The 27,161-nt window shown below is 40.0% G+C and overlaps 1 protein-coding gene across 3 annotated transcripts in view; it reads right to left on the reverse strand.

The window, feature by feature from the left end:
• Positions 1–2,833: 2,833 nt before the first annotated feature.
• The window catches only part of MORC2 (MORC family CW-type zinc finger 2), a 122,791-nt gene continuing 98,463 nt past the window's right edge, over positions 2,834–27,161 (reverse strand). For all 3 annotated transcript variants that reach the window (XM_089652202.1, XM_089652201.1, XM_089652200.1), the window contains exons 23-27: positions 17,605–17,746; positions 13,335–13,508; positions 11,754–11,847; positions 3,556–3,744; positions 2,834–3,150 (exon numbers count right to left, since the gene is read on the reverse strand). In XM_089652202.1, the coding sequence (XP_089508328.1) occupies positions 3,082–3,150; positions 3,556–3,744; positions 11,754–11,847; positions 13,335–13,508; positions 17,605–17,746 (668 nt within the window). In that variant the 3' untranslated portion in view covers positions 2,834–3,081. The remainder of the gene's footprint in view (positions 3,151–3,555; positions 3,745–11,753; positions 11,848–13,334; positions 13,509–17,604; positions 17,747–27,161) is intronic.

The raw sequence follows: 27,161 nt of genomic DNA on the forward strand, positions 1-27,161 counted from the left end.
CTCTCTCGCTGGTACATGACTCCACTACGCGTATCCAAGTTTGTTCCTTCTGCCTCCTCTTTCTGTTTTCAGGGTTGTAGTGAACCTGCCACTCTCCTCCATACCTGCTGGTCCTTCCTGAAAGCTTTAAGATTTTGGACTCAGGTCTACTCTCTAATTAGATCATTTCTGTCTGTCATATTACCACATGACCCCTAGGAAGCCTTGCTGCATACATCCATTCCCTCCTTGATTAAAGCTCAGAAGAAGCTGGTGGGGTTTGTCTTTTTGGCAGCACGGCAGACCATAGCCATTTTTTTTAGTTTAAACAGCGCTTTGTGGGAACTAGGGTGTACGAGAAGCTCAAGTCTATTCTCTTGGACAGCCACTCCATGTTCCTGAAGGTTTTGGGAGCACTAGATAAACTTTAATGACCTCGTAGGTCTGGACTGCTCCCTGTTATCAATATAACTGTTTGCACAGCCTGCCATGGGACAACACAGTAGGTTGAACTGCACAGGACATGTTCCCTCCTTTTCTCCCCAGGTTTCTCTCCCTTTTCATTCCTTAGGCTGCTCACACTGGTTGGTGGCCCTCTTATGCCTCTCCTCTCTCTCTTTTGCTTTCTGAGCCCCCTGTGCTGAGAGTTGGAGACCCTCCCCTTTATTTTCCCGCTTTCTTTCTTCCTTTGAGGCAGACTATTTCACTGCCAATACATTCCTTACTGATTTGCATTATGTGGCAATGTTATTGAATCTGTTTATTCTCTGGACCAGTCCTTGGTTAATGAAGCATCTTGTATAATTCTGCGATCGCATGCACTAGTTATAATGTTTCAGTACCAAATGATGTACCCTCATTTTCTATGATTTTTTGTGTTTTTTTTTAGTGCACTTACCTTTTTTTGTACGCTCTGTTATATAACTTTGAAAAACCCACTAAAAACCTTTGCAAAAAAACACAAATCAGTAGACTGTAGTCACATGGTTTATCACAATAGCCTTGCTTGTCATCCTCAATAAAGTGTCATGTCCACAGACATTTCAGCTGTGTGTGAAACTGGAAGCACTTAGTCCACAGCACTGGAATTTAAAGCATTATTAAACCCAAAATCAAAACTTTAATATATAGCAGCCTACCAATCATTAGATATGGTGGCTGCATTAGTTTTCTTTGTCAAGGCTGTTTCTCTGTTTCACCTGGTGATCTGGCCAGAAACACGCTTCCTTTAGTATAGTGCCCCCACTCTGGATGAAGGAGCACCTTTGGACAACAGCATTGTTAGTCTGGGGGGAGAGGAGTGTTAATCATACAGGCAGACTTAGATACACTAGCAAATTGAAGCCACACTCCAGCTCAGACTGCAGTTACATAGCAAGGTTTTGTTTTTTTTTGGGGGGGGGGGGGGGGGGGGGGTTAATGGTTTTACATAAATGAATAAAAGTTGATCATTGTAAGCACTTTTAAGAGTGTTGTGAGAACCCATTTACCACTGACAGTGTTACTAAACCCAGGACCCTGCATTCACTATATCTGGTCTTCCACAGTACACACCACATGGAAATGCAATTATTTTAGTAAATATAAACTGCTAAATATCTTTTCTCATCAGCAGTTAGAGCAATCTGGTAACTTCAGCAGAGCACTGGTTAAAGCTTGTAGCAGTTTTCTTTCTGCTCTAGGAGGATGTGAAACCCCTGACCTCTGTCTGGACAGAGCATGTGATCAGCACGGGGCCAATCAGCACTCTCCCAAGAAAGAAGGAAAAAAAAAAACCTCTCTAGCAATACACACCAAACTGACTGAACCATTGCCACATGGTCTGTCTTATCAGGGGATAAGATTTGGACATTTGACCAAGAGGAGGGGCAGAGAAAAGAGGATCAAAACGGCCTTTTTACACAATACAGATGATTAACCCCTTAGGTTCCACAGTGAGTATAACAAGCATGTGTTACTGCATATACAGACTGATTTTACGGTTTTGGGTTTAGTAACACTTTAACTGACATTTGCAGTAGAACTTGTGCTGTTGAAAAACAGACTTCCTGGTCAGATCACCTATTGAAAATAAAAGAAAGTCTAAAAACAATACCAATGCAGCCATCACATCTAAGAATTGGTAAGCCGCAATATAATAAATGTTTGATTTTGGGTTTAATACTGCATTGAGGCCAGCATTTGACCACTGATAACTCCACCAGTGGATTTGTCACCCATGGCAGCAAGAGTGTCAAAGTGTGCATACAACATTAAACAAGTTTACTCACTGCTTCTCCTGAAAAGGTGTTTATCTTTTTATCTGCCCCAGAAAACCAGTCTTTTCTTTGGGGCATTATCTAGGGCCAGCATCTACTTCTGGGACTAAAAGGCACAATCATGTAAATTCTGTTTCCTATACAGTATTATTTATGTAGCTGGATGTGTTAATATAGGTTTTCTCACACAGGCTAGCCACCTGCTGCTTCCTTACTCACTGACCAGCCACAATAAAAATCTATCACACTGACTCAGACCTCATGACTAACCAGCGTAAAAACACATTCAGTCTCAAACAGATTGGCACACTCTTGTAACCTTGCATCTACCAGAAAAGTATGTGAAGGACAGCTGCAGTAGAATCAGATAAAACCAGTATCTAAAAATGCTCCTCTTAGACAGATAGTGAGAGACCTTACCTTGCCTATGCAGTCACCTGACTAGCACTCAAGAACTAATTCTTATTGAAAAAGGTACAGTATTGTAAACAATTAGCTGTCAAATTTATCTATAAAGACTTGTAAATGTTGATCTACTTTAAATCAACAGGCGGAGTCATTTTTTGTAAGAAGGTTTTATAAACCACTCATAGTGCTTTGTTTTTCAGTAAAAAATAAATATTTATAAACAAAGAAATGAACTACAATGTTTAAAACTTTAAGAAAAGCACATGCTTGGTATGTAAAAACCATGAAAACATAGGAAAACGGTGACGTCATAATACACGTCTGCCCAAGAATTTGGGCTGGACCCCTTTGGCACTCCCATATAACTGGAGGGGGGGGGGGGGGGAAGCAGCTTATTCTTCTGTCCCTCAATAAATTTATCTTGGCCATTTTTAGGTCAGTCTCCTCTTGCTATTAGGTCTTCTATGTAAGCATCCAGCTCATCGTCTGTATTTATATCAATATCCTAGAAAAATGGGAACAAAGGTTAAAGGTTGTGTAAGCCCAGATCATTTTTACAGCAACTAAGATAAAAACTATTATATGTAGGTTTTAAAAACACAGTGCTAGCATATTGCCCATAAACAAGTGTGTACATTTTTAGATTTGAAGGGGGTTAGGTCCTTTTCTCATTATGCTTCAAGTTCAATTACTAGCTTGTTCTGAATTACACAAAACAAAAACCTTCAAGCCATCCCCTCCACTTTTTCAGTTTCTATTTTGAAACCTGATTGCATTTAAAAACAAAAGTCCAGGAATGGACCCCTGCAGAAATAGATCTTTTAGATAATGCTTCTCTTTTTAAACCAGCATTGTAGAAAGCTAGGCAGATCTAACAATAGTGGCTATTTATGGAAAGGATGCATCTCACCTCTTGAACTTTCTGCAGCAGTGACACAATGTTTGTTCTTAATCTCTGTAGTTTCTCCTCAGATTCTTTTAACCTATTTTCTGTGTTACGCTGGAGGTCTTCACTGGTTTTAGCACGGAGATCAGCTCGATTCTGATATGAGTTACACAAATTCTGTAGACCCACTTCATACTGCTTGAAGTATTCCTTCTGCAAATAGAGAAAAGTGAATCTCATGAGAACAGCAAAGTGCTTCACATTCCTCTCTTGCAGCGCTAAAGTCTGGAGTTAAACTCTCACCAATCACCAGATGCATGATCTGCATGTTCTCGTGCTTGAATTTATTTCTTGTTGGTGTCCTAACACAATTCTAAACTAAAGCAGCCCATAGAGGATTCATTTTTTTTTCTTTCTTTCAACTAGTAGTTTGAGAGTTTTTGGGGTTTGTTTTTTTTCAGTGTGGATGGAGGAATCCCCCCCGAAGAACTATTGTATTCTGAAAGCAGGGTGACTACAGAGCTCTAGCAGGGAAAATCCAGCCGGCTAGTTGTACAGAAGTTGATCAGTAGGTCAACATCTGTACAACTACCCTGCCCATGTAAACATCTAGTCACACTCCTACATTTTTCAATTTTGTTATGTTGCAGCCTGATACTACAGTTGTTTAAATTAATTTTTTTCTCATTAATCTACTCTCAGTACCCCATAATGACAAAGTGAATACAGAATTTAGAAATGTTTGTAAATGTATGAAAAAGGAAAAACTGAAATATCACATTGGCATAAGTATTCAGACTTTTCAACAACACTTGAAATATATCTCAGGTGCCTCCAGATTCTCTTGATCATTACCGAGATAGTTCTACTCCTTGATTGGAGTCCACCTGTGGTAAATTCAATTGATTGGACATGATTTGGAAAGGCACACACCTCTCTATAAAAGGCCTCACAGCTGACAATGCATACTGTATCAGAAAAATAAAAAGCCATGGATGTCAAAAGGAACTACCTGCAGAGCTCAGACACAGGATTATTGCAAGGCACAGATCTGGGAAAGGCTACAAAACGTTCCCAAAAGCACATTGGCCTCTCTAATTATCAAACAGAAGAAGTTTGCAACAGCCAGGACTCTTCTGGTTGCCTGGCCAAACTGAACAATCGGGGGATAATGACCTTAGTAAGAGAGGTGACTGAGAAACCAATGGCCACTCTGACTGAGCTCCATAGATCCTGTGTGATGGGACGAAGTTCCAGAAGGACAACCATCACTGCAGCCCTCCACCGATCTGGGCTTTATGCAGAGTGGCTAAACGGAAGCCTCTCCTCAGTGCAAAGAACATGAAAGCCCACTTAAGCATTTGAAAAAAATCACCAGAAGGACTCAAACTGAGGAACAAGAGTCTCTGGTCTGATGAAACCAAGATTGAACTGTGTGGCCTCAATTCTCAATGTTATGTCTGGAGGAAACCAGGCACTGCTCATCACCTGCCCAATGTCATCCCAACAGTATATGGCAGTGGTGGCAGCATCATGCTGTGTGGGCGTTGTTCAGCAGCAGGGATTGGGAAACTGGTCAGGGTTAAAGGAATGCTGAATGGAGCAATGTACAGAGATATACTCAATGAAATCCTGTTCTACAGCGTACAGGACCTCAGAGTGGGTCAAAGGATCTCCTTCCAACATGACAACAATCCTAGTACATAGCCAAAGCAACAAAGGCGTGGCTTAGGGAAAAGTCTGTGAATGTCCTACAGCACGGGTGTCAAACTGGCAGCCCTCCAGCTGTTGCCAAACTACAAGTCCCATGAGGCATTGCAAGATTGACAGTTACAAGCATGACTCCAAAAAACAGAGGCATGATGGGACTTGTAGTTTTGCAACAGCTGAAGGGTCGCCAGTTTGACACCCCTGTCCTACAGTGACCGAGCCAAAGCCCTGACTTGAACATCCCTGAAAATTGCTGTTCACAGATGGCCCCCATCCAGCTTGACTGAGGTTGAGAGAATTTGCAAAGAAAAATGGCAGAAAATCCCTCAATCCAGGTGTGCAAAGCTCGTCACGTCATACCAAAAAGACTTAAGGCTGTAATTGCTGCCACAGGTGCTTCAACAAAGTACTGAATAAAGGGTCTGAATTCTTAAGTACATGTGATATTTCAGTTTTTTTTTTTTTTCCTTTTTAATAAATTCACAGACATTTCTAAAATTCTGTTTTCACTTTGTCAATATGGGGTACGGAGTGTAGATTAATGAGGAAAAATGAATTGTAACAACTGTAGTATCATGCTGCAAGATAACAAAATTGAAATTGTGAAAGGGGTCTGAATACTTTATGAATGCACTGTATATTTATATGCTGTTCAAATTTAAGTACAACCTTTATTCAGGTCTGGAAGCTGATCAGTTTCTATGAAAGCAAAAACCTCCATCAGAATCTTCACAACCAACACACCTTCAGATATGTCATGGATGTCGCTTGCACGAGGCTCTGTGTCTCAAGGACAGAGTAATGATAGAGGATGGTGGTTTGAGAACCACACTGCGAGAAGGAAGTCTGTTGTGTTGCATGTGAAGATTTTACAGGCAGCTCTGCAAGGGAACTTTGTTGTTACAGCGGAGATCAGGAAAATGTGTAAATAGATATAAATATACAGTGGGTATAGAAAAGAACCACCCCCCTTTAAAATAATCACATTTTGTTGCTTTGTTTTTTTTTCTGACATGTTGATGTTATATCTTTTACTGGGATGTTATATGTTGCACTGAGTAAATACAGCTGGATAAAACAAAATCTGTGTCTGTCTTCATTTCAGGCTACAAAGCAACAAAACGTGATTATTTTAAAAGGGGGCTGATTCTTTTCTATACTCACTTTAATTTACAAAACTATAGTCTACACTAGAAATACAGAGGTAGAGAAAGGCTGGCAAAAAGGGAGAAAAATAAAACAGAGGCAGCATATGAAACTAACAAGTATTCCTGTCCTCCTACAGAAAAATAGGTCTCTATTCCCAATATAGGGATATAGCTTGAAATTAAGCAACATGGATATGTCCAAAAGCAGTCCACCCAGAGGGGCAGGTACACCAAAACAACACAGGCAAACCAGCCCAATAAGAAAAATCCCATAACAAGGAGAAACCCAGGGCATTAAAGTGGCTGTCAACTTCTGAAATAAGAAAGTATGTCCTCTTATAAGGTGTACCTGTCTCAGTCAACAGCATCTAGCATGGTACCAGGCTGCTCTCTCAATGTGCATGTGTCACTTTAGACCATTTTCTCTGACACCAGGCAATCCCCCACTCAATTTAAGAACACAGCAAGTGATTGACCACCTCAATTGTGAATGTTTCCCAGTGTTTGTGTGTTTTTGTGAATTTTTTTTTTTTTTTTTTTTTAATTTCCTCATCTTCCCAGAAACAGATATTTGTACTGTTCTGGCATTTTTGGGCCTCAAGAAAGTACAGTACATCAGAATTGATCGATTTTCATAATATATATACATATATATATATAGATATATATATACACACACACACACACACACACACATAAAATCTATCATGGTTTGTGGACTTTAACTTTCACACAGACTAAATAATATACACTAATTTGGGTTATTTTCAACAAAGAAATGGAGCAGAATACAATTTGGCCTAAAAACTAAAAATAAAAAAAACCTAGTGGTGATTAAATACCACCAAAAGAAAGCTCTATTTGTCTGAAAGAAAAAAAAATTATAAAAATGTAATATGGGTTCACCACGCGCTGCATGCCCAATTTGGTGACTCCGCTGGGCTCTATATATCTTATGGATGTGATTCTGGGTACAGAGTCCAAAAAAACTTATATCCGCATTCTACAATTCTCTCATTCTACCCGCTGCTTCGACATTGGCCTATCGACTTAAAAACCATTGGGAGGTGGACGTGGGGGAGCTGGATGATGAAATATGGGAGGAAGTATTGACCTCAAACAAGCTGCTCTCCCCGAAATTGTCGGACTGCCTCACCCAGCTATATATACTACATAGAACGCCTCTTCAGTTATCTAGATACAGACCACTCTGTCCTAAATGTGGGGCCTCCAACGGTACCTTTTTTCATCTCATATGGCCTTGTCCCCTCATTCAAGGCTATTGGATTTAGGTGGTCCGGCTTCTCCATGACAAAATCCCCCTTACTATATGCCCTAAGCAATGTTACTTGGTCTTCTCCTTAGCTCAGAAACTGACAAATTTCAAACCATTTTCTTACAGGAAAATCTTTTTACGGCCAGATTATTGATTGCTTGTACTTGGCAGCAAGCTCTACCACCTACATTGGTGGCAGTGGGTCGCTGCAATAAACAGTACATTACCATATAAGAAGGTTATTTATATGCATAGAGGATCCCCTGCTAAATACCATAACATTTGGGATAAATGGCTGGACTCCATGTTCACCTGTGGTGAGGAGGAGGATGTGTGATTGTGGTTTATTTTTGCCCTTTTCTTGTGATGTTCATTTCTCCTAGTGGTAGAGGTACCATGTCAGCTGAACTCTGTTAGTTTTATTTTCTTTGCCCATGGTAAGTATTTTCTAGTATGTGTACTAATAATTCCTTTTGCCAAATGTTTGGTCTTCGCCTCTGTTGGATGTATGATGTGACTACATGTATTCTTCTCTTAATAAAGAGTTTGCTTGTTTAAAAAAAAAAAAAAAAAAAAAAAAAAAAAAAAAAAGAAAAGGTAATATGGGTACAGTGCTGCATGGCCGTGGAATTGTGACATTCAAAGTGTGACAGTGCTGAAAGCTGAAAATTGGCCTGAAAGTGTCTGGTAATGAAATGGTTAAACAACTGCTTACTAAACTTTTTGATGGAAACTAGCATTCCTGCAGAGGCAGACACATTGATCTTAACTACTTGCCCTCAAGAGGATTTATCCCCCTTCCTGACCAGGCCATTCTCTGCATTACGGCGCTGCGTTACTTTAACAATTGCGTGGTCATGCAACACTGCATCCAAATGAAATTACCTAGTTTTTTTTCCCCACAAATTGAGCTTTATTTCGGTGGTATTTGATCGCCTGTACATTTTTATTTTTTGTGCTATAAGAAAAAAAAAAAAAAAGACCCACAATTTTGAGAAAATTTTTTTTTTTACTTTTTGCTATTAAATATATCCAGTAAACATTTTTTATAAAAATCAAATTTCGTCATAAATTTAGGTCAAAATGTATTCTGTTTTTCTAACTAGTAATGGCCAGCGATCAGTGACTTATAACAGGACTGCGGCGGGCATTCTGACACTGGGGGGGAACTGACTTGGTGTCAGACAGCCCCAGTGACACCAGTACAGTGATCAGTGCTAATAAAAAGCACTGACACTGTACTAATGGCACTGAGCAGCAAGGGCTTAACATGTGGGGTGATCAAAGGGTTAACTGTGTGCTGGGATATACATTACTGTATACATGTCATATCACTATAATGGAGTACAGGGGAGCTGGGATATACATTACTGTATACATGTCATATCACTATAATGGAGTACAGGGGAGGGGGGATATACATTACTGTATACATGTCATATCACTATAATGGAGTACAGGGGAGCTGGGATATACATTACTGTATACATGTCATATCACTATAATGGAGTACAGGGGAGCTGGGATATACATACTGTATACATGTCATATCACTATAATGGGGTACAGGGAAGCTGGGATATACATTACTGTATACATGTCATCACTATAATGGAGTACAGGGGAGCTGGGATATACATTACTGTATACATGTCATATCACTATAATGGAGTACAGGGGAGCTGGGATATACATTACTGTATACATGTCATATCACTATAATGGGGTACAGGGGAGCTGGGATATACATTACTGTATACATGTCATATCACTATAATGGGGTACAGGGGAGGGGGGATATACAGTACTGTATACATGTCATCACTATAATGGAGTACAGGGGAGGGGGGATATACATTACTGTATACATGTCATATCACTATAATGGAGTACAGGGGAGGGGGGATATACATTACTGTATACATGTCATATCACTATAATGGAGTACAGGGGAGGGGGGATATACATTACTGCATACATGTCATATCACTATAATGGAGTACAGGGGAGCTGGGATATACATTACTGTATACATGTCATATCACTATAATGGAGTACAGGGGAGGGGGGATATACATTACTGTATACATGTCATCACTATAATGGAGTACAGGGGAGCTGGGATATACATTACTGTATACATGTCATATCACTATAATGGAGTACAGGGGAGCTGGGATATACATTACTGTATACATGTCATATCACTATAATGGAGTACAGGGGAGCTGGGATATACATTACTGCATACATGTCATATCACTATAATGGAGTACAGGGGAGCTGGGATATACATTACTGCATACATGTCATATCACTATAATGGGGTACAGGGGAGCTGGGATATACATTACTGCATACATGTCATATCACTATAATGGAGTACAGGGGAGCTGGGATATACATTACTGCATACATGTCATATCACTATAATGGAGTACAGGGGAGCTGGGATATACATTACTGTATACATGTCATATCACTATAATGGAGTACAGGGGAGGGGGGATATACATTACTGTATACATGTCATCACTATAATGGAGTACAGGGGAGCTGGGATATACATTACTGTATACATGTCATATCACTATAATGGAGTACAGGGGAGGGGGGATATACATTACTGCATACATGTCATATCACTATAATGGAGTACAGGGGAGCTGGGATATACATTACTGTGTACAGTTTTATATTTTGGACCCTTTATTCTAAAGAAAAATGTAATTTCATAAGCTTTAAGGGGGCGTCGTTGGGGGCGGACCTGGGCAAGGTTGGGTGGGGCAACTGGTGGAGAGTAAGTTTTGTGACTGCCTAGTAGGTCTGGACTCAAAATTTTAACCCCTGCCCTAGGTCTAAACCTCTGCTGAGGAAATCTCTGTCTGCCAGTTCTCTCCTGGTGCCCCCTGATGATTGATGTAAGCCACAGCTGTGGCATGATCTGTACCCAACTGGATAACTAAACACAAGCCGGGTTCTAATCAAGTAATGACAGACCATTCACCTGCACCTCTAGAATGCCAAATAGTGGTTTTAATTCCCTCAGATACCAACAACCATGAACAGAGAGATGGCACACACAGAACTCGACCCCAACCCAGCATCCATTTTGACATTCTACCAATCAAAAGGGAGAAAAAAAAAAAGACCTCCAACAATGCCAGGGACAGAAGCCACCATGACAACTTGGTTCGGAAATGTAACCAAATTACTTATTCCAGGCAAAGACAACTTGTCCCACAATGTGAGAATGTCCTGTTAAAAAGTTCTGGAGTGGAACAAACATACTGAACTGATCTGAAAGTGGAAACCATCAGTCCTAATACTTGCATGCAGCTCCACAACAATGGGATGTAATTGCTACACCCAATGTAGTTTTGTTAGTTTTCCTTGTGGAAAGAAGACATTGGCCTGAATAATATCCAGAAGGCCCAAATACTCCAATATATAACAGAACAATATCTGCACTAGGTCAAACAAAAATTTGCACTACTCAAGCAGCCACAAAAACAACTGCGATACCAATTGAAACTACAACAAAACCAAAAAAAAAAATAATTCAGTATTTAACCGCCTTCCGCCCGCCATAGAAGGAAATGACGGGCGCAAGGCGGTTCTCTCGTTCTGGGAGGACATCATATGACGTCCTCCCATTCTAACCGCACGTGCAAGGCGATCGGTGGGGCGCTGTGTCCCTCGGACACAGCGGATCACCGATCAATGGAAAAAGCCAAAGACGTCGGCTCTGTCATGTGATCAGTTGTGCCCAATCACAGCTGATCGCATGTAAATAAGGAAATGCCGGTTATCGGCATTTCTCTCCTCATGAGCTGTCACGCTTGCAGTATCTTTGGGGCATGTTTGGGGAGTTAAAAAGTCTCAAAAATGACTCTTCTCATTGCAATAAATGGAAAACTCCTGAAAAGCGCTTCAAAAACACCTCTGAGAAGTGTTTCTGGTGTCATTTTTAAGTCACGTGTCCTTTTAAAAACGCTCAGAAAGCATGGTAAAACGCCTATACATTTTTTTCGGCGGATCAGTGTGAAAGTAGCCTTACGCTTAAGCAAAAATATTTTTTTACTCACCAACGGAAAGGCTATAAGATCTTCGGCACTCATTGTGCTCAGTTCATTCTTGGTTATATGAAAATTGGGTGGCAAGAAATATCTTAAGCAGTTCCTGAATTAGAGAAGAAAATGTCAACCAAAATGTAGCATATCTCATTTGCATCAGCTATATCATAAATTACTTTATATTTTATAGCCCTTATAATGCAAATCTTTGCCAGATACCCCCAGACACAATAAACCTTGAGTATAGCAGTTACACTGTTACATTTGCATTTCTTCTATGCCAACAACTGTTTGCCTTTTATTGGAAAAGTTCTTTTCACTATATGTTTAAAGAATGGAGAAGGCCAACAAATTATATATACATACAAGGCGAGCTCTTATCAGATTGATTTGAAAAAAAAAAAAAAAAAATTGTTCACGCTGGATACATGCACAAATTACCACAGCTATTCCCAAAATTACCCAGGACCATTTAAAATAAAGAATAAAACTTTAGTCATACTTTATACAAAGATTCTGCTACCGTACATCTAAGGCCTTGTTCACACCATACATCAGTTTTCATGTAAGCTTCAGTTAATTTTGTACATGTTGCAGATTCCTGCACAGAAAAAATCTGCACGTGATACTAGTATTGTGGTGTGAACAGGACACATATAGAACAATTGTTTTTTTTTTGTGCTCTTGTAGAACACATGCAGAAAAACTGATTTCTACACCATGGTGTGAACGAGCCCTAAAACGCAGGGTTTTATCTATTAAACAATTTTATTTTTTGCTTTCTTTCTAGAACAAAATTGATTTTGGTATCTTGTATACAAGATGATATTGTAATAGATTGTAAGGTCTCTTGTATCCACATACTATAAGTAACTACAGAAAAGAAACATTAAAGTGATTATAAACCTTCTTTAAAAATAAATAAAAAATGTCATACTTACCTGCTATGTGTAATGGTTTTGGCACAAAGCAGCACCAATCCTCTTCTGGGGTCTCCCGCTGGTGTTCCTGGCTAGACCTCTTAAGCAAGTGCCCTCTTAAGGTGGTGCTCCCTATAGGGGCACTTGTGCGGGTTTAATCCAGAGTTACACACCCTGCATCTATAGACAGAGCAACTTGACCTCACTTCACAGGCTTTGACTGCCTGTCCTGTGATGAGGGAGTGAGCAGAGAGACCGCTGCTCTGGGGCACAACTCTGCATCGAGGTCAGGCTCAGGTAAGTACAGTTAGGTCCATATATATTTGGACACAGGCACAATTTTAGTTTTTTCAGGTATTTACCAAAACATATTCATGCTATAGTTCTATAAATGTATATGGACTGAAAGTGCACACTCTCGGGTTTAATTTGAGGGTATGTACATCCAAATTGGAGGAAGGGTTTAGGAATTACAGCTCTTAAGAGTAACCATCCCCCCTTTTTCAAGGAACCAAAAGTAATTGGACAAATGAATATAATCATAAATAAAATGTTCATTTTTAATATTTTGTTGAGAATCCTTTTCTGTACAACAACACTTTCTTGAGAAATGTTAACCAAAGATGTATTTCTACAGAGGATCAAAATAATTTCACAGCGCCATTAAACTTACCTTAAAACCTGTGCAAGTTGTTCCACTGGTGCAAGGCTAGCACTAGCTTCTGTTGTGTCAGGTTCTATCCTGCTGTTGTCAGAGGTAGAGGGTTCAGCTTCCTGTGTACCAGGTGTCTGATGTTCTGGTGATGGTGGCCTCATGAGTCTTACATCATCACTACCTTTTCCCACCCTACAAATGACAAATCAAAGTGTTCTACACGTATGTACGTGAAAGGCAGACCACTTAATAACAAAGGTTTTGCACCTTTTGCATGTGTTAGCAAAACTATACATTACATATCTTTAAAGTTTGTGTATTATAACTTTTTTTTGGACAAAATTGGGCCTTTATTTGGTGGCAAATGTAAATTGTTTTTTAATGACCCACAATAGTAAAGAGAGGATTTTTGACTTTCTGTACAATCTTTTTCTTGAAGTATATTAAAGAACACAGGATGGGTAATCCAAGGAATTAGACACTGGCAAAACAAAGTTGAAAGGACAGCCTAGTATAACCCCTCCCATCATGCTTCAGTTTTGTAGCAAAGCAATAGAAGCAGTGGATTGCAAGAACAATGAGGAAGGGACCTGTGTCCCTCAATGTACTTCAAGAAAAATAATTTATGGTACTAACAATCCTATTTTCTCAAACATACATTAAGCATGGCTCCCAACTGTCTTTCATTTAGAGAGACTGTCCCTCGTTTGAAACCAAATCCCTTTGTACCTCATGCAGGCTCAATTGTCCCTTTATTTGATGTGATGTGTACATCTACTGCCAAAGGTTTTATGTTCCACCAAGTTTTTTTGCAGCCTCTACATTATTGCATTTGGACTTTGAAAAGCCAATCATATTAGTATTTTGTGGTCCATATACTGTAACTGGGCTGTGGAAGGGACGTGTCCTTTGTCTACATACAAAGTGATAAAAGGTGACCCTGTTAATTATTTTAGAAGGTGGGGGAAGTATGCATTGAGAAATAAAGGATGGTCATTTAGGTACATAGAATTATGTCCAAAAGCAGTCCAACTGACAGATGGGCAACCCAGCAAACACCTAACAGGTCCACAAGTAACAGTAGGGCTCCAAAAGGGGGCTCTACAGGCCTAAAGAACCACCTAGTGAACCTTACCTTGCATTGCATCCTCCCCTGCAATTATGTTCCAGTGTCTGGCATACACTGTGCAATTCCTGTCAACATTCAAATACCCTCACCTTTCACCTGTATATGAACAAAATATTTTAGGTCCAATGCAACTTCCCCTTTAAACCGGGGTCAGAATAGCCACAACTGGTCTGCCTTTCAGCAGCTTCCTGGTATCTCAATCAATGGTTTCCTTAAAGCATGGTGTCATTGGCTTAAGTCCACATTATCTTGCACTATTCCAAACATTTTTTAATGTAAACACATTGAGGTGCATATATTGCGGCTCGGCATCCCAGCAACTCAGCCCCTATCTAAGTCATGTGACCTGTGACGTAACACGTAGGGAGGAGTCGATGACGTCATGCTACAAAACTAGAAGTTACCAGAGACACTGAATCTTAAGGGGAAACACTACTTTTTATCTGAAGAGCACCAGAATAGTGCACATTTTAATGTGAGTGGTATTTTAATAATTTTTTTAATGAACACTTGAAGGGAAAGTGGAGAGAGCTATGACTGTTTACTCTTTTTGCGCCTTGGGTGACAATTTTCCTATGGAGTGGCAAGGATGGATGTGGACTGAGATGGTGTACATTGAAGCATGATTGCACGGGAAGATGTAACAGTTTATATTCACAGTATCTCGTTCAATAAATTGCATAGAGGAAATAGGAACACTGACAAGTATGGTGGACTGATCATATTTAAGGACTCATGTTATACGTTTGTTTATTTTCTTGTGTTACGTTTAAAAGATTTATTTGATTTACGGCACAACACAACTGATAATTCTAAGCCCTTGTTCACTTATGTGTGGGTTGATTTTGATGGCCGTTTTCAGTAAGATTTTGTTCAGCGATGCAGGTGCAATTCTGATGCAAATTGTAAAGTGTAAGGCTGCACCGCACTGAAAATCACACAGCACCCTTTCAAAATTACACTGCTGCTGGACCACATGTAAGTGAATGGCCTCCGCAGAAAACCGTTAATTAACCTGTCATGTGAATTGGTGTTCAAAATGCATCCGAATTCACATGTGTGTGAACCAGAGCTCAAGTGTACTGTGTGGCTCTGTTTACCTATTGAAACATTTTTCGACATATGCGGGAACACAAAGGGGTTGATTTACTAAAGGCAAATAGGCTGTGCACTGCAAGTGCACTGAAAGTGCAAATGTTCTAGATCTGCGGAGACCATAAAGGAAAATAAAAAAAATTGCATTTTTGCTTGCACATGACTGGATGAAAAATTAGCAGAGCTTCGCCTCATTTCAGAGCTTCACTTTGGATCTAAAGCAACTGCATTTGCAGTGCACAGAATGTTTACCTTTAGAAAATCAACCCCAAAGTGTCAGCAGCAGTACACAAAGGTAAAGCACTAGAAGGGAGATTGGTACATAATTGTGCTGGAGTTCTTAGCTTATTATTTCTGCGTTTATTGATTCACATACACTCTTAGATCTATTTTCAACATAAGAAAAAATATCCATAATTGCTGCTATAAATTTAGATGAAGTATTCCACGCAAGTATTCCACGCAAAAGAAATAGCACAGATTTAGAAGGCACATTTAGAAAATGAGGGCACACAATGGAGAAAAAAAAAAATTAACATGTGGCGGGATATAGCCACGCATGAGAGATCCATTAAGAAACAAATAGTTCCAAGAAGGCTAAGGTGGGATGTACCCATCAATGATGGCCTGAGTCAATTGAGGAATGGTTCAGTTTAAAAGGTCTTTCACAAATGTTTGTAGAAGCAGTCTGCATGCTTATATGCGTGCGTGTGTGTGTGTGTTTTGCCAGGTTGGTGGGAGGGGGATTATGGTGTGGGGTTGTTTTTCAGGGGGTGGCCTTGGCCCCTTGGTATACTGATGCCTTAAGATTTCCCTTTAATGGAACTCTTAAGCCATCAGTATACCAAGTCATTTTGGACAATTTCATACTCTGAACTTTGTGGGTACAGTTTGGGGATGGCCCCTTCCTGTTCCAACATGACTGCGCACCAGTGCACAAAGCAAGGTCCATAAAGACATGGATGAGTGAGTTTGGGGTGGAGAAACTTGACTGGCCTGCTCAGAGTCCTGTGCAGAACACCTTTGGGATAAATTAGAGCGGAGACTGTGAGCCAGGCCTTCTCGTCTGATATCAGTGCCCGACCTCACAAATGCCCTTCTGGAAGAATGGTCAAACATTCCCATACACACACTCCTAAACCTTGTGGACAGCCTTCATAGAAGAGTTGAAGCTGTTATAGCTGCAAAGGGCAGGACAACTCAATATTGAACCCTATGGACTAAGACTGGGATGCCATATACGTACATGTGCATGTAAAGGCAGTCCCAATATTTTTGGCAATATAGTGTGAAAGTGTGTGTATATCTATATATAAATGTCTATATCTATCTATCTCTATGTCAATCAGCATAAGACCCAGCCCATGCTGACCTATGTGACTATTGTCCCAATTTTTATACACTCTTTCTACCTCCATATGTGCCAGGTGTACTACATAAAACAATGGACTGTGACCAGTATGTTTGCAGGCAGCCATCAACCTCTATGGCAAAAAATAGTGCTTGCACTGGACAGTAAAACATTGCCAAATAGGTGGCACTTTTGATTAGAGTAGTATATTTTTTTCTAACTATGAGGTTGTATATTACAACCCAGGATATATTAATAAAAAAAACACAACAAAACTTAAGTAAATGTATCATGAGAAACTAGTGCAGCAGACACTTTGACATTAGAATTTTCTATTAAATTCTCATTATTAAAAGCATCAAAAGAGTCATGATTTTCTTTGCTTCAGTACTTAGCTGTAGTATCCGCAGCAATGTAATTACACTTTTACTGTTAATCCTACAGAATATAAGCTTTTTCTGTAAAAATAAAATGTATTTGTGGATTAAGATGTCTGTGAAACAGAAGCACTGCTTGGAGCTTTTACTTTATTTGCTACTTAGATAAGTAAGAATTCTGGCTTGTGATCACATAATTCTGCAAGTATTGGAAAAAAAAAAGCTTCTTTCTATAATTGAGCTTGTAATTTATATATTTTGGACTGTTTTAACAAAAACACGAGCAGCTTGTCATCCACACATTCACAAACTTATATGGTATGCAGGAAACATTACCATCGATCGCGTGGAGTTGTGTCTGTGGGTACATAGTCAAACTTCACCTTCCAGCGAACACCCAGTTTTCCAGATTCTACAGCAGTCACACGCCCTGTGAACCACTCTTTGTTTACGCGCACTTCCACATGCAAGCCTTTATCTGTAGACAAGTAAGAGTGTTATTTCTACTGCAAGATAAAGAAAATTATTCCACAGACTTACACCTCAGACATGCATTACCATGTTAAGTACATACATATTTTTTAACCCCTCTAAGTAAATCACTGTATTAGCTCTTGACAGTGAATTCACATGTGTTCCTTCCCAGAAGAATTATGACACTTTTGGTCAGGCATCTACTTTAAGGCGGAACTAAAGCCACAGATACTCACCGCTGCTCCAGCGAATTCAAGCATGTAAGGTCCCTTGCTACGACTAACACCTTTTCTCTTCTTTTCTTCTGGACATCAGGTCTTTGGTAATACGGATTAGCTGGTGCAGTAGTTCATTCATAACAGTGCAAAGGCAATGCACTGCATGCTTGCAGTTTGTTTACACTTTACTAGTCATGCTTTAACCACTTGCACTCCTGAGGATTTACCCCCTTTCCAGACCAGGCCATTTTTTGCATTACGGCGCTATGTTATTTTAACTGACAATTGCGCGGTCATGCAACGATGCACCCAAAGGAAATTTACATCCTTTTTTCCCCACGAATTGAGCTTTCTTTCAGCGGTATTTGATCACCTGTGCGGTTTTTATTTTTTGTGCTATGAAAAAAAAGGCTGACAATTTTGAGAAAAAAAACAATATATTTTGACTTTTTGCTATTAAACATGTCCAGTAAAAATTTTTTAAAAAAATCTAATTTTCGTCATAAATTTAATTTCTGGAAAAAACATCAGGAACAGACTGATATTCTGCAAAATGTACAAGGATTCATCTGCTGAGGACTGGGGTAAAGTAATTTTCTCTAATGAATCCCCTTTCCGATTCTTAGGGGCTACCGGAAAAAACCTTGTCCGGAGAAGAAAAGATGAGCGTCAATATCAATCCTGTGTCATGCCAACAGGAAAGCATCCTGTAACTATTCATGTGTGGGGTTGCTTCTCAGCCAAGTGAGTGGGCTCACTCACACAATTTTGCCTAAGAACATAGCAATGAATAAAGAATGGTACAAAAACATACTCTGAGAGAAACTTCTCCAAACCATCCAATTACAGTTTGATGATGAACAGCACATTGCCATAAGGCAAAAGTGATAACTAAGTGGCTTGAGGAACAAAACATCGAAATTTTGGGTCCATGGCCAGGAAACTCCCAAGACCTTAATCTTATTGAGAACTTGTGGTCAATCATCAAGAGGTAGGTGAACAAAAGAACCCCACAAATTCTGACAAACTCCAAGCATGAATTATGTAAGAATGGGTTGCCATCAGTCAGGATGTGGCCCAAAAGTTAATTGACAGCACGCCACAGCGAATTGCAGAGGTCTTGAAAAAGAAGGGTCAAAACTGCAAATATTGACTCTCTGCACAAACTTAATGTAATTGTCAATAAAAGCCTTTGACACGTATGAAATGCTTGTAATTATACTTCAGTATACCACATACTAATATTTGTGAATTCTCAAAATTTTAGGCCAGGGCTGTAGATCTGAAAATTGATCAGTCCTGATGTACTGTCGGCCTATCTCATTTCTTGAGGCCCTAAAATGTCAAGACAGTACAAATACCCCCCAAATGACCCCTTTTTGGAAAGCAGGCAGTCTAAGGTATTTGGTAAGCGGCATGGAGTTTTTTGACGTTTGTAACTTTTTGTCATTTTTTGGGGAAAATGAAAAAAAAAAACAAAAAAACACATAACACATACTGCCACCAGTGCCGTACAGCGTCCTCATATATAGCTACGTCAACCTTATAGAACTTTATGAAATTGGGAAAAAATGGTCAAGTAGCCACTTTGCAAACTTAATCAAAAGCCCAGGACGTACTCAGCACCCTGGTAGAATGCACAGAGACTGAAAATTAAGGTTCTCCACTAAGCCTGTACAATAGTTTGATGAATCCACCAGGAGAATAGTGGAAGACAAAGCCATAAGACCTTTCCTACAGCCATTCATAACAGGAACTAAAATCCATCGACGGGAAAAATAAATTGACTTGAACTATGAACTCCAAAGTAAAATAAAAAAATCTGCAAAAATATGGCAAAAACCAGGCGCTAGAAAGTTCAATGCCCTAACTCCTGAGACACTTGGAAATAACTGAATTCCTTTTGTGCAGATGGGAGGTTTGGTCACCTCCAGAGGGCTGCCCCCTGGGAGTGCTTTTAGTTTAGTTGTGTCTAGCGTCCTGCTCCTGTAGGTGGCAAAATCAAACCCATCCATCATGAAGTATGGCTGTATCCTTCAATGAAGGAAAGAGAAAAAGGATTTTACAGAAAAGACAAAAATGTTTCTCTATTATACCTCACAGGACATGTTCATATCTACTATGATAGGGAAGTCCCAAAGCACTGAATATGAGAGGTGGGCAATATAACAACAAGCCAACAGGTCCGAAAAACCAAAACTAACACAGATTAGAACCTCACACAGTCGCCTGCAAGATCCTTCTCACGACTGATTGGATCAACAGAAACCTGAGCATCTGTCTCGTAAAACCTAGTAAAAGGTATGAACTGAAGACAAAGTGAAAACAGGTGACATTTCCTTTAGGGCCATAAGCATGAGAAATAAGCTGATGAATCCATCTAGAAATAGTAGATTTTAAAGATTTGTGACCTTTCCTAGGGCCATCAGAAAGGACAAAAAAGATTGTCATATCGAAGCTGGGGACCTTAGGTGAAATGTTAATGCATGAACCACATCCAAAGTATGAAAAGCTTTGCCTTCCAGAGTCCAAGGTTCATGACAGAAGTAAGGTAACACAATATCCTGGTTGAGATGGAACAAAGAAATTATTTAGGCCAAAAAAAAAAAAAATGACTTATGGTAAACTTGTGCGGAATCGCCTTCCATGAACACCTCTGTCTCTCAAGACACTGGTTTCAAGAGCCAAGCAATTAAAACCAGCAACTGTAAAGCAGGATGGATTTTTTTTTTTTTTAAATCAAAGAATCCAGGTATGACAAAAAAAAAAAAAAAAAAAAAAAAAGTAGTACAAAAAATAAAAAAACCACAAATAGGGCATGGTAGCTTCTGTCGCAGTAACAATAAGTACATATGAAGTAGACATAGATCCACAATAATGATGAAGATACACAATAATATAATGTGAATGATACACATATGAGACCTCAAATGCAAAAAAAGAATAGTGGAGTCATCATAGATACCTTCACAGGAAATTCTACAACACATTGAAAAGTAGTAAAGCAACATACAGTGGATATAAAATGTCTATACACTCCTATTAAAATGTCAGGTTTCTGTGATGTAAAAAAAATGACAAATAAAAATCATTTCAAAACTTTTTCCACCTTTAATGTGACCTATAAACTGCTCAGTTGAACAAAAAACTGAAATCTTTTAGGTGGAGGGAAGTAAAAATAAACTAAAATTATATGGTCGCAAAAGTGTGCACACCCTTAAACGAATACTTTGTTCAATCACCTTTTGATGTGATTCCAGCACTCAGTTTTTTGGGTATGAGTCTATCAGCATGGCACATCTTGACTTGGCAATATTTGCCCACTCTTCCTTGCAAAAACACTCCAAAATCTGTCAGATTGCGAGGGCATCTCCTGTGCACAGCCCTCTTCAGATCACCTCACAGATTTTCGATCGGATTCAGATCTGGGCTCTGGCTGGTCCATTCCAAAACTTTAATCTTCTTCTGGTGAAGCCATTCCTTTGTTGATTTGGATGTATGCTTTGGGTCGTTGTCATGCTGAAAGATGACATTTCTCTTCATGTTCAGCTTTCTAGCAGAAGCCTGAAGGTTTTGTGCCAATATTGACTGGTATTTGGAATTGTTCATAATTCCAAATACCTTGCCTAAGGCCCCAGCTCCAGCTCAAGAAAAACAGCCCCAAAGCATGATGCTGCCACCACCATGCTTCACTGTGGGTATGGCGTTCTTTTGGTGATGTGCAGTGTTTTTGCGCCAACCAAATCTTTTGGAATTATGGCCAAAAAGTTCAACCTTGGTTTCATCAGACCATAACATGATTTTGGGAGACTTCAGATGTGTTTTTGTAAAATTTAGTTGGGCTTGGATGTTTTTCTTCGTAAGAAATGGCTTCTGTCTTGCCACTCTACTCCATAGCCCAGACATATGAAGAATACAGGAGATTGTTGTCACATGTACAACACAGCCAGTACTTGCCAGATATTCCTGCAGCTCCTTTAATGTTTCTGTAGGCCTCTTGGCAGCCTCGCAGACCAGTTTTCTTCTCGTCTTTTCATCAATTTTGGACGGACGTAATGTCTTGGTAATGTCACTGTTGTGCCATGTTTTCTCCACTTGATGACTGTCTTCACTGTGTTTCATGGTATATCTAATGCCTTGGAAATTCTTTGTATCCTTCTCCTGACTGATACCTTTTAATAATGTGACCATGGCTTTTGCTGTAGGATGCGACTGTGAAAATGTCAGGAAAGACCTACTAGAACAGCTGAACTTTAGTTGGGGATAATCAGAGGCACTTTAAATAATGACAGGTGTCACCAACTTCTATTTAACATGATTTTGAATGTGATTGTTTAATTCTGAACACAGCTACATCCCCAGTTATAAGAGGGTGTGCACACTTATCCAACCACATTATTTTTTTTTTTTTATGTTTACTCCCCCCCCCTAAACGATTTCAGTTTGTTTTTCAATTGAGTTGTGCAGTTTATAGTTCATATTAAAAAGGTGGAAAAAGTTCTGAAATTATTAATCTTTGTCTCATTTTTTACATCACAGAAACCTAACATTTTAATAGGGCTGTGTAGACTTTTTATATCCACTGTATACACTTCAAGAGGTACATGGTATTAGCCTGTTAACAACTATCCCAAATTTTATAGGAATTGTTCGGGCAGCCTCTGTTAATATAGATATTTTTCTTATAGAGCAGGATATTATTAATTTCACACATCCAAGCTTGTATAATGGGAGGTATAGCTTGCAACCAACCTCTATCTATCAACTTCCTGGCTGCAAACAAAGTTTAATTTAGAAATGCTATAGAATGTCCATATCAGATTCAGGAAAAATGCCCAAAAGGCAATGCTTGGGGTCTTGTTGCAGTGGACAACCCATGTGGTCATGAATAAATTGGACAACTTTTTTTCCCAAAAGCCCTGAATCCGAGGACACTGCCAGATTAAGTGTCTAAATGTGCCTGGAGCAATAAGGCATTTAGGACACGAGCAAAGTTTAGCTAAGCATATCGGAGTGAGGTATGTCCTGTGAATGATGTATAATTGTGTAAAGCGGTCCGATACCTTAGGGGATACCCGTTTACAGGCCTCTAGTATTTCGCCTCAGTCCTCATCCTCAATAACATCAGTATCCTCTTCCCAAGGTGACTTAAGTGAGTATGCTAATTGGGATGCAGCTGGGGAGCGCAATATATCATAAAATAGGAAAATCAGTGAAATCAGTTTGCGAGGTTCCTCACCATAGATCACTTCCAGTGTCTCCAGCAGAGACACTGTAGGGAAACCACCAGGAAAATTGAGTTTGAAGGGCACGCCGAAGTTGAAAATATTGAAACAACATATAGTTTGGTAATTGAAATTCGGCTTTCAATTGATCAAATGTTTTGAGTGATCCACCCCTAAGTACATGAGAATACAAATGCCTTTAGCAATCCATACTTGTGGATCAGGGATCTGCAAAAATTCCTGTAGTATTTTGTTATACCATAAGGGAGTGTCACTGTGATAAGTCGAGGATTGAGTTTTGGACATTAATCCAAATCCATTTGTAATGTAAAGGAAGGCTCTGGCAAGCAGCAGCTACGTGGGACCCTTTTAGTCCTCTCAAGATATCACAAAAGGGGTGTGGAAAAGCTGGACACGAAGGGCTACAGACCAAAGAGATACCTCTGCCTATCAGATTTGTCTATGTGATAAGTGAAACCACCGAGCTGCTAGACAGTATAAGCCCAGATCGGGAACAGCAACGTCCCCTAATGTGGTAGGGTTCTTCAAAGCTCTCCAGGACAATTTGATGACTGCAGCTGATGACTGCTTCCCCAGATATATGATTGAAAAAGAGAATCAATAATTTTTAAATATCAAAGAGGAATATAAATTGGGGAATGCCGACGAATATACAAAATTTTGGGGCGCAAACTTATTTTCACGAGACCTATCCAGGTCATAACTCCCAGGGGTAGTTTAGTTTTAATCAGGGAGATGAGAGGCTCCACATTTAAACTGAGGTACTCAGGAAGGGATCTAGAAACCCGAACTAGAGGCAGATCCATCTGTTCCACTGATGGTGGAAACACATCAATGGGCAGACTTTGCGATTTGTCCCAGTTGATTTTCAGACCCAAATATTGTCCGAATTGTTCCATTATGTGGAGGGCAGATAGTAATGAGGCACCAGAATCCACTAGACAGAGAAGCATATCATCTGCATATAGTCAAACCTTATCGACCAATGATCCCACAGTTAGGCAAGCAGGATTGAATTTTGCACCTTGTGATCGGAGGTTGGGTAGATCTGGAAGAGGTCACAGCCCATGGACAGGTTTGTTTTGTTGAAGTACAACATTCTCCTAAACAAGGGTGGAGCTACTAAAATCACAGGAAATCCCCCCTTCCCCCTCAACTGTATTCTGCCCGTCAAGGCAGAAGTTGTAGAGGTGGGAAGACATTAATTAGGGAGAACCTGTAACACAAAGTGACCAGGGCATCTGTGGTGAATGTTCAGGGGTCCCTGGTCCTGAAAACCTATCCAATTTAGGATTGAACTGGGGATGTTAGAAGAACCACAGCTGGGGTCCCCCATTGCCAGCAGAGTGTCTCAAACACCATCAGGTGAAGGACCCACCCTCCAGAGTTCAGCAGCTATCTGATGAGAAAATCTGTCTGTCAAGTTTCCACGCTGAAAATGTGTATGACAGACAGGGTGGGGATGTGATCCTCGGCCCAAGCAAAATTCAGATCTGTATCCTCCTGAGCACCTTCCGTTTCCTCTCTGGTGATTAATGTACACCATCGCCGTGGCATTGTCTGGCTGGATTTTCACTGGAAGATTCCTCAGGTTCCATAGTTAGTAAGACTGAAAATTGACACTAGCCCATTTAGAAAAAAAAAAATTGACGTGGAAAGCCCACATATATACACAATACAGGGGGTTGGCTATCCTCACAGGTGATCACTCCTTGCCACAGATGTGCGGTTGTGAAAGAAGGCTGCAGGACTAGTATGTGTGCTGTGCAGTGGCTACTGAGTGGAGAGATCGTAATCAGGAAGCACATGCCAACACGTTCATTGCTAGAAGATAGTGAGTGGACATGGATAACTATTTAATTGCTGCTGGCAGATGAGATCCCAGTTGGAAGTGGATGATTAACCCTTTCAGATCTGTGTTGGAAGTGTATGATTAACCATTTAATTGCTAGCAGATCCCTGTTGGAAATATGCATTTCCATTAGGGATTAGTTAGCAGTGAAATGGCTAATCATACGCTTCCAACACAGATCTGAAAGGGTTAATCATGCACTTTCAACTGGGATCTCATCTGCCAGCAATAAAAGGGTTAATCATGTTCAGTCACTAGGGTTCTTCTAGCAATGAAACTCTTTGAGGACCCTTGAGTGTAGGCCATCTAGTCCAGGTGCTTTAGTCACCTTTATTTTGTCTAAGAGTATGAATCAATCACTATAAATGTTTCTGCACCATATCAATTTTAAGCCATTGTGGATCATTTGGGGCTATGTCAATACTACCCCCATTAGGACTTGGGCTCTCCCATTTTTCTTTGTATACACAGAGCTGAAGAAGGTATTTAATCACTTTAAGTCCGGACACTTTCACCCCCTTCCAGTCCAGGCCAATTTTCAGCGCTATCACACTGAGTGACAATTACTCAGTCATGCATCACTGTACCCATATTAAATATTTATCCTTTTCTGAGACAGAGCTTTCTTTTGGTGGTATTTGATCACCGCTGGATTTTTTCTGTTTGCTATATAAATGAAAAAATACCCCACATTTTGGAAAAAAAATATAATTTTTTGTTATAAAATTTTGCAAATAGACAATATTTATTTATACATTTAGGAAAAAATGTATTCTCCTACATTTTTGGGGTAAAAATAACCCAAAACAGTTAATATTATTTAGTTCGTGTGAGCTGCCACGTTTTTTTTCATTCATCCCACTAGGCTGAATGAAAAAAAAACTTGTAGTGTGTGCCAGGCTTAAACCTCTTTGGTGGGAGAAACACCGTATTCAGGGTGAGCCCAAACTGCATACAACACATCCTTTAAGTGAAAAGGGAAGGGAGGTGGACAGCATTTTTGTTTGAAACCTATGCCATTGAACATTTCTCCAATGACACAAAACTGGGGGAAAGTATGCAGGATGGAGTAAAAAAAAAAAAATAGCAGCAAGTGAATTAGACCATACAAAACTAACTGACCTTAACTGACACAGGAGATGTTGCAAGGGGAGCATTAACTAGATTCCTCCACCTCTCTACCACTGTTTGAGACATAGATTGCTGACAATATGTGGGCTCCAGCTGTGAGAACAGTCCACAGTCAGCTGAGAGGGGCAATAATATTAGCATCAGCAAAAATAACTGCCCCAAGAAGGTGTTATATCTGTAACCTGGGGAGAAAAATAAAATGACTGCGCCTCAAACGATGACGCCACCATACTGTTCATGTGTCCTAGCCTCCCATACACTGAGAAGAAAACCGAGAGCATGCACTGGCCCATCAATGGTATCAAAAGACTATGGATCACACCTCCTGCAGTGTCCACGAGAGGAGACACATGGCAAACATATAAAAGTCCAAAGTGCAGCAGGATGAGAGCAGACTCCAAGGCAGCATGTGAAAACACTACATTTCTCCACTTTTCCCAGGGTACATCAATAGTGGGATCCCCATCAGAGGCACTCACTGATGCATGCTGCCCAATGGGTCCAAAATTCACCCATTATGGTGGGCATGCCACTAGGGCTTTCAGGGACACAACTCCCTGGCGGGTGATCATCTCTCTGGACCTGTATAGCACTCTGCTAGGCTGACAGGCAATTAAAGGATTTCACAAGCACCTGCTATGCAGGGTCTAACGCAGAAGACAACATTACAGAATGTCTCCGTTTACTCCGTGTTCCTTTACTTTTGGCCTGAGGTTGTGGGCAACAGATCTGGATTCCATCTCCGGTCCCTACTCAGAGTCTTGACAAAAACTAGCTGAAAACTTAAAAGCATGCAGACTGCATAGATTTGACCATCACCTAAGACACTAGCAAAAAACAAACTGAGGCTGACTGTGTTTGACTAGGAAGCGTTATGTCTGGGAGGGGATCATGGTTTCTGATTACTGGTTAATATTGATGGTGTAACAAGGGGGTGGGTCTAGGAACAGAAATTGCTGCCTGGCAAGAGCT

This window comes from Staurois parvus, unplaced genomic scaffold, assembly GCF_062004578.1.
Source record: "Staurois parvus isolate SC_StPar_1 unplaced genomic scaffold, SC_StPar_1.0 ptg000673l, whole genome shotgun sequence".
Taxonomy (NCBI): Eukaryota; Metazoa; Chordata; class Amphibia; order Anura; family Ranidae; genus Staurois; species Staurois parvus.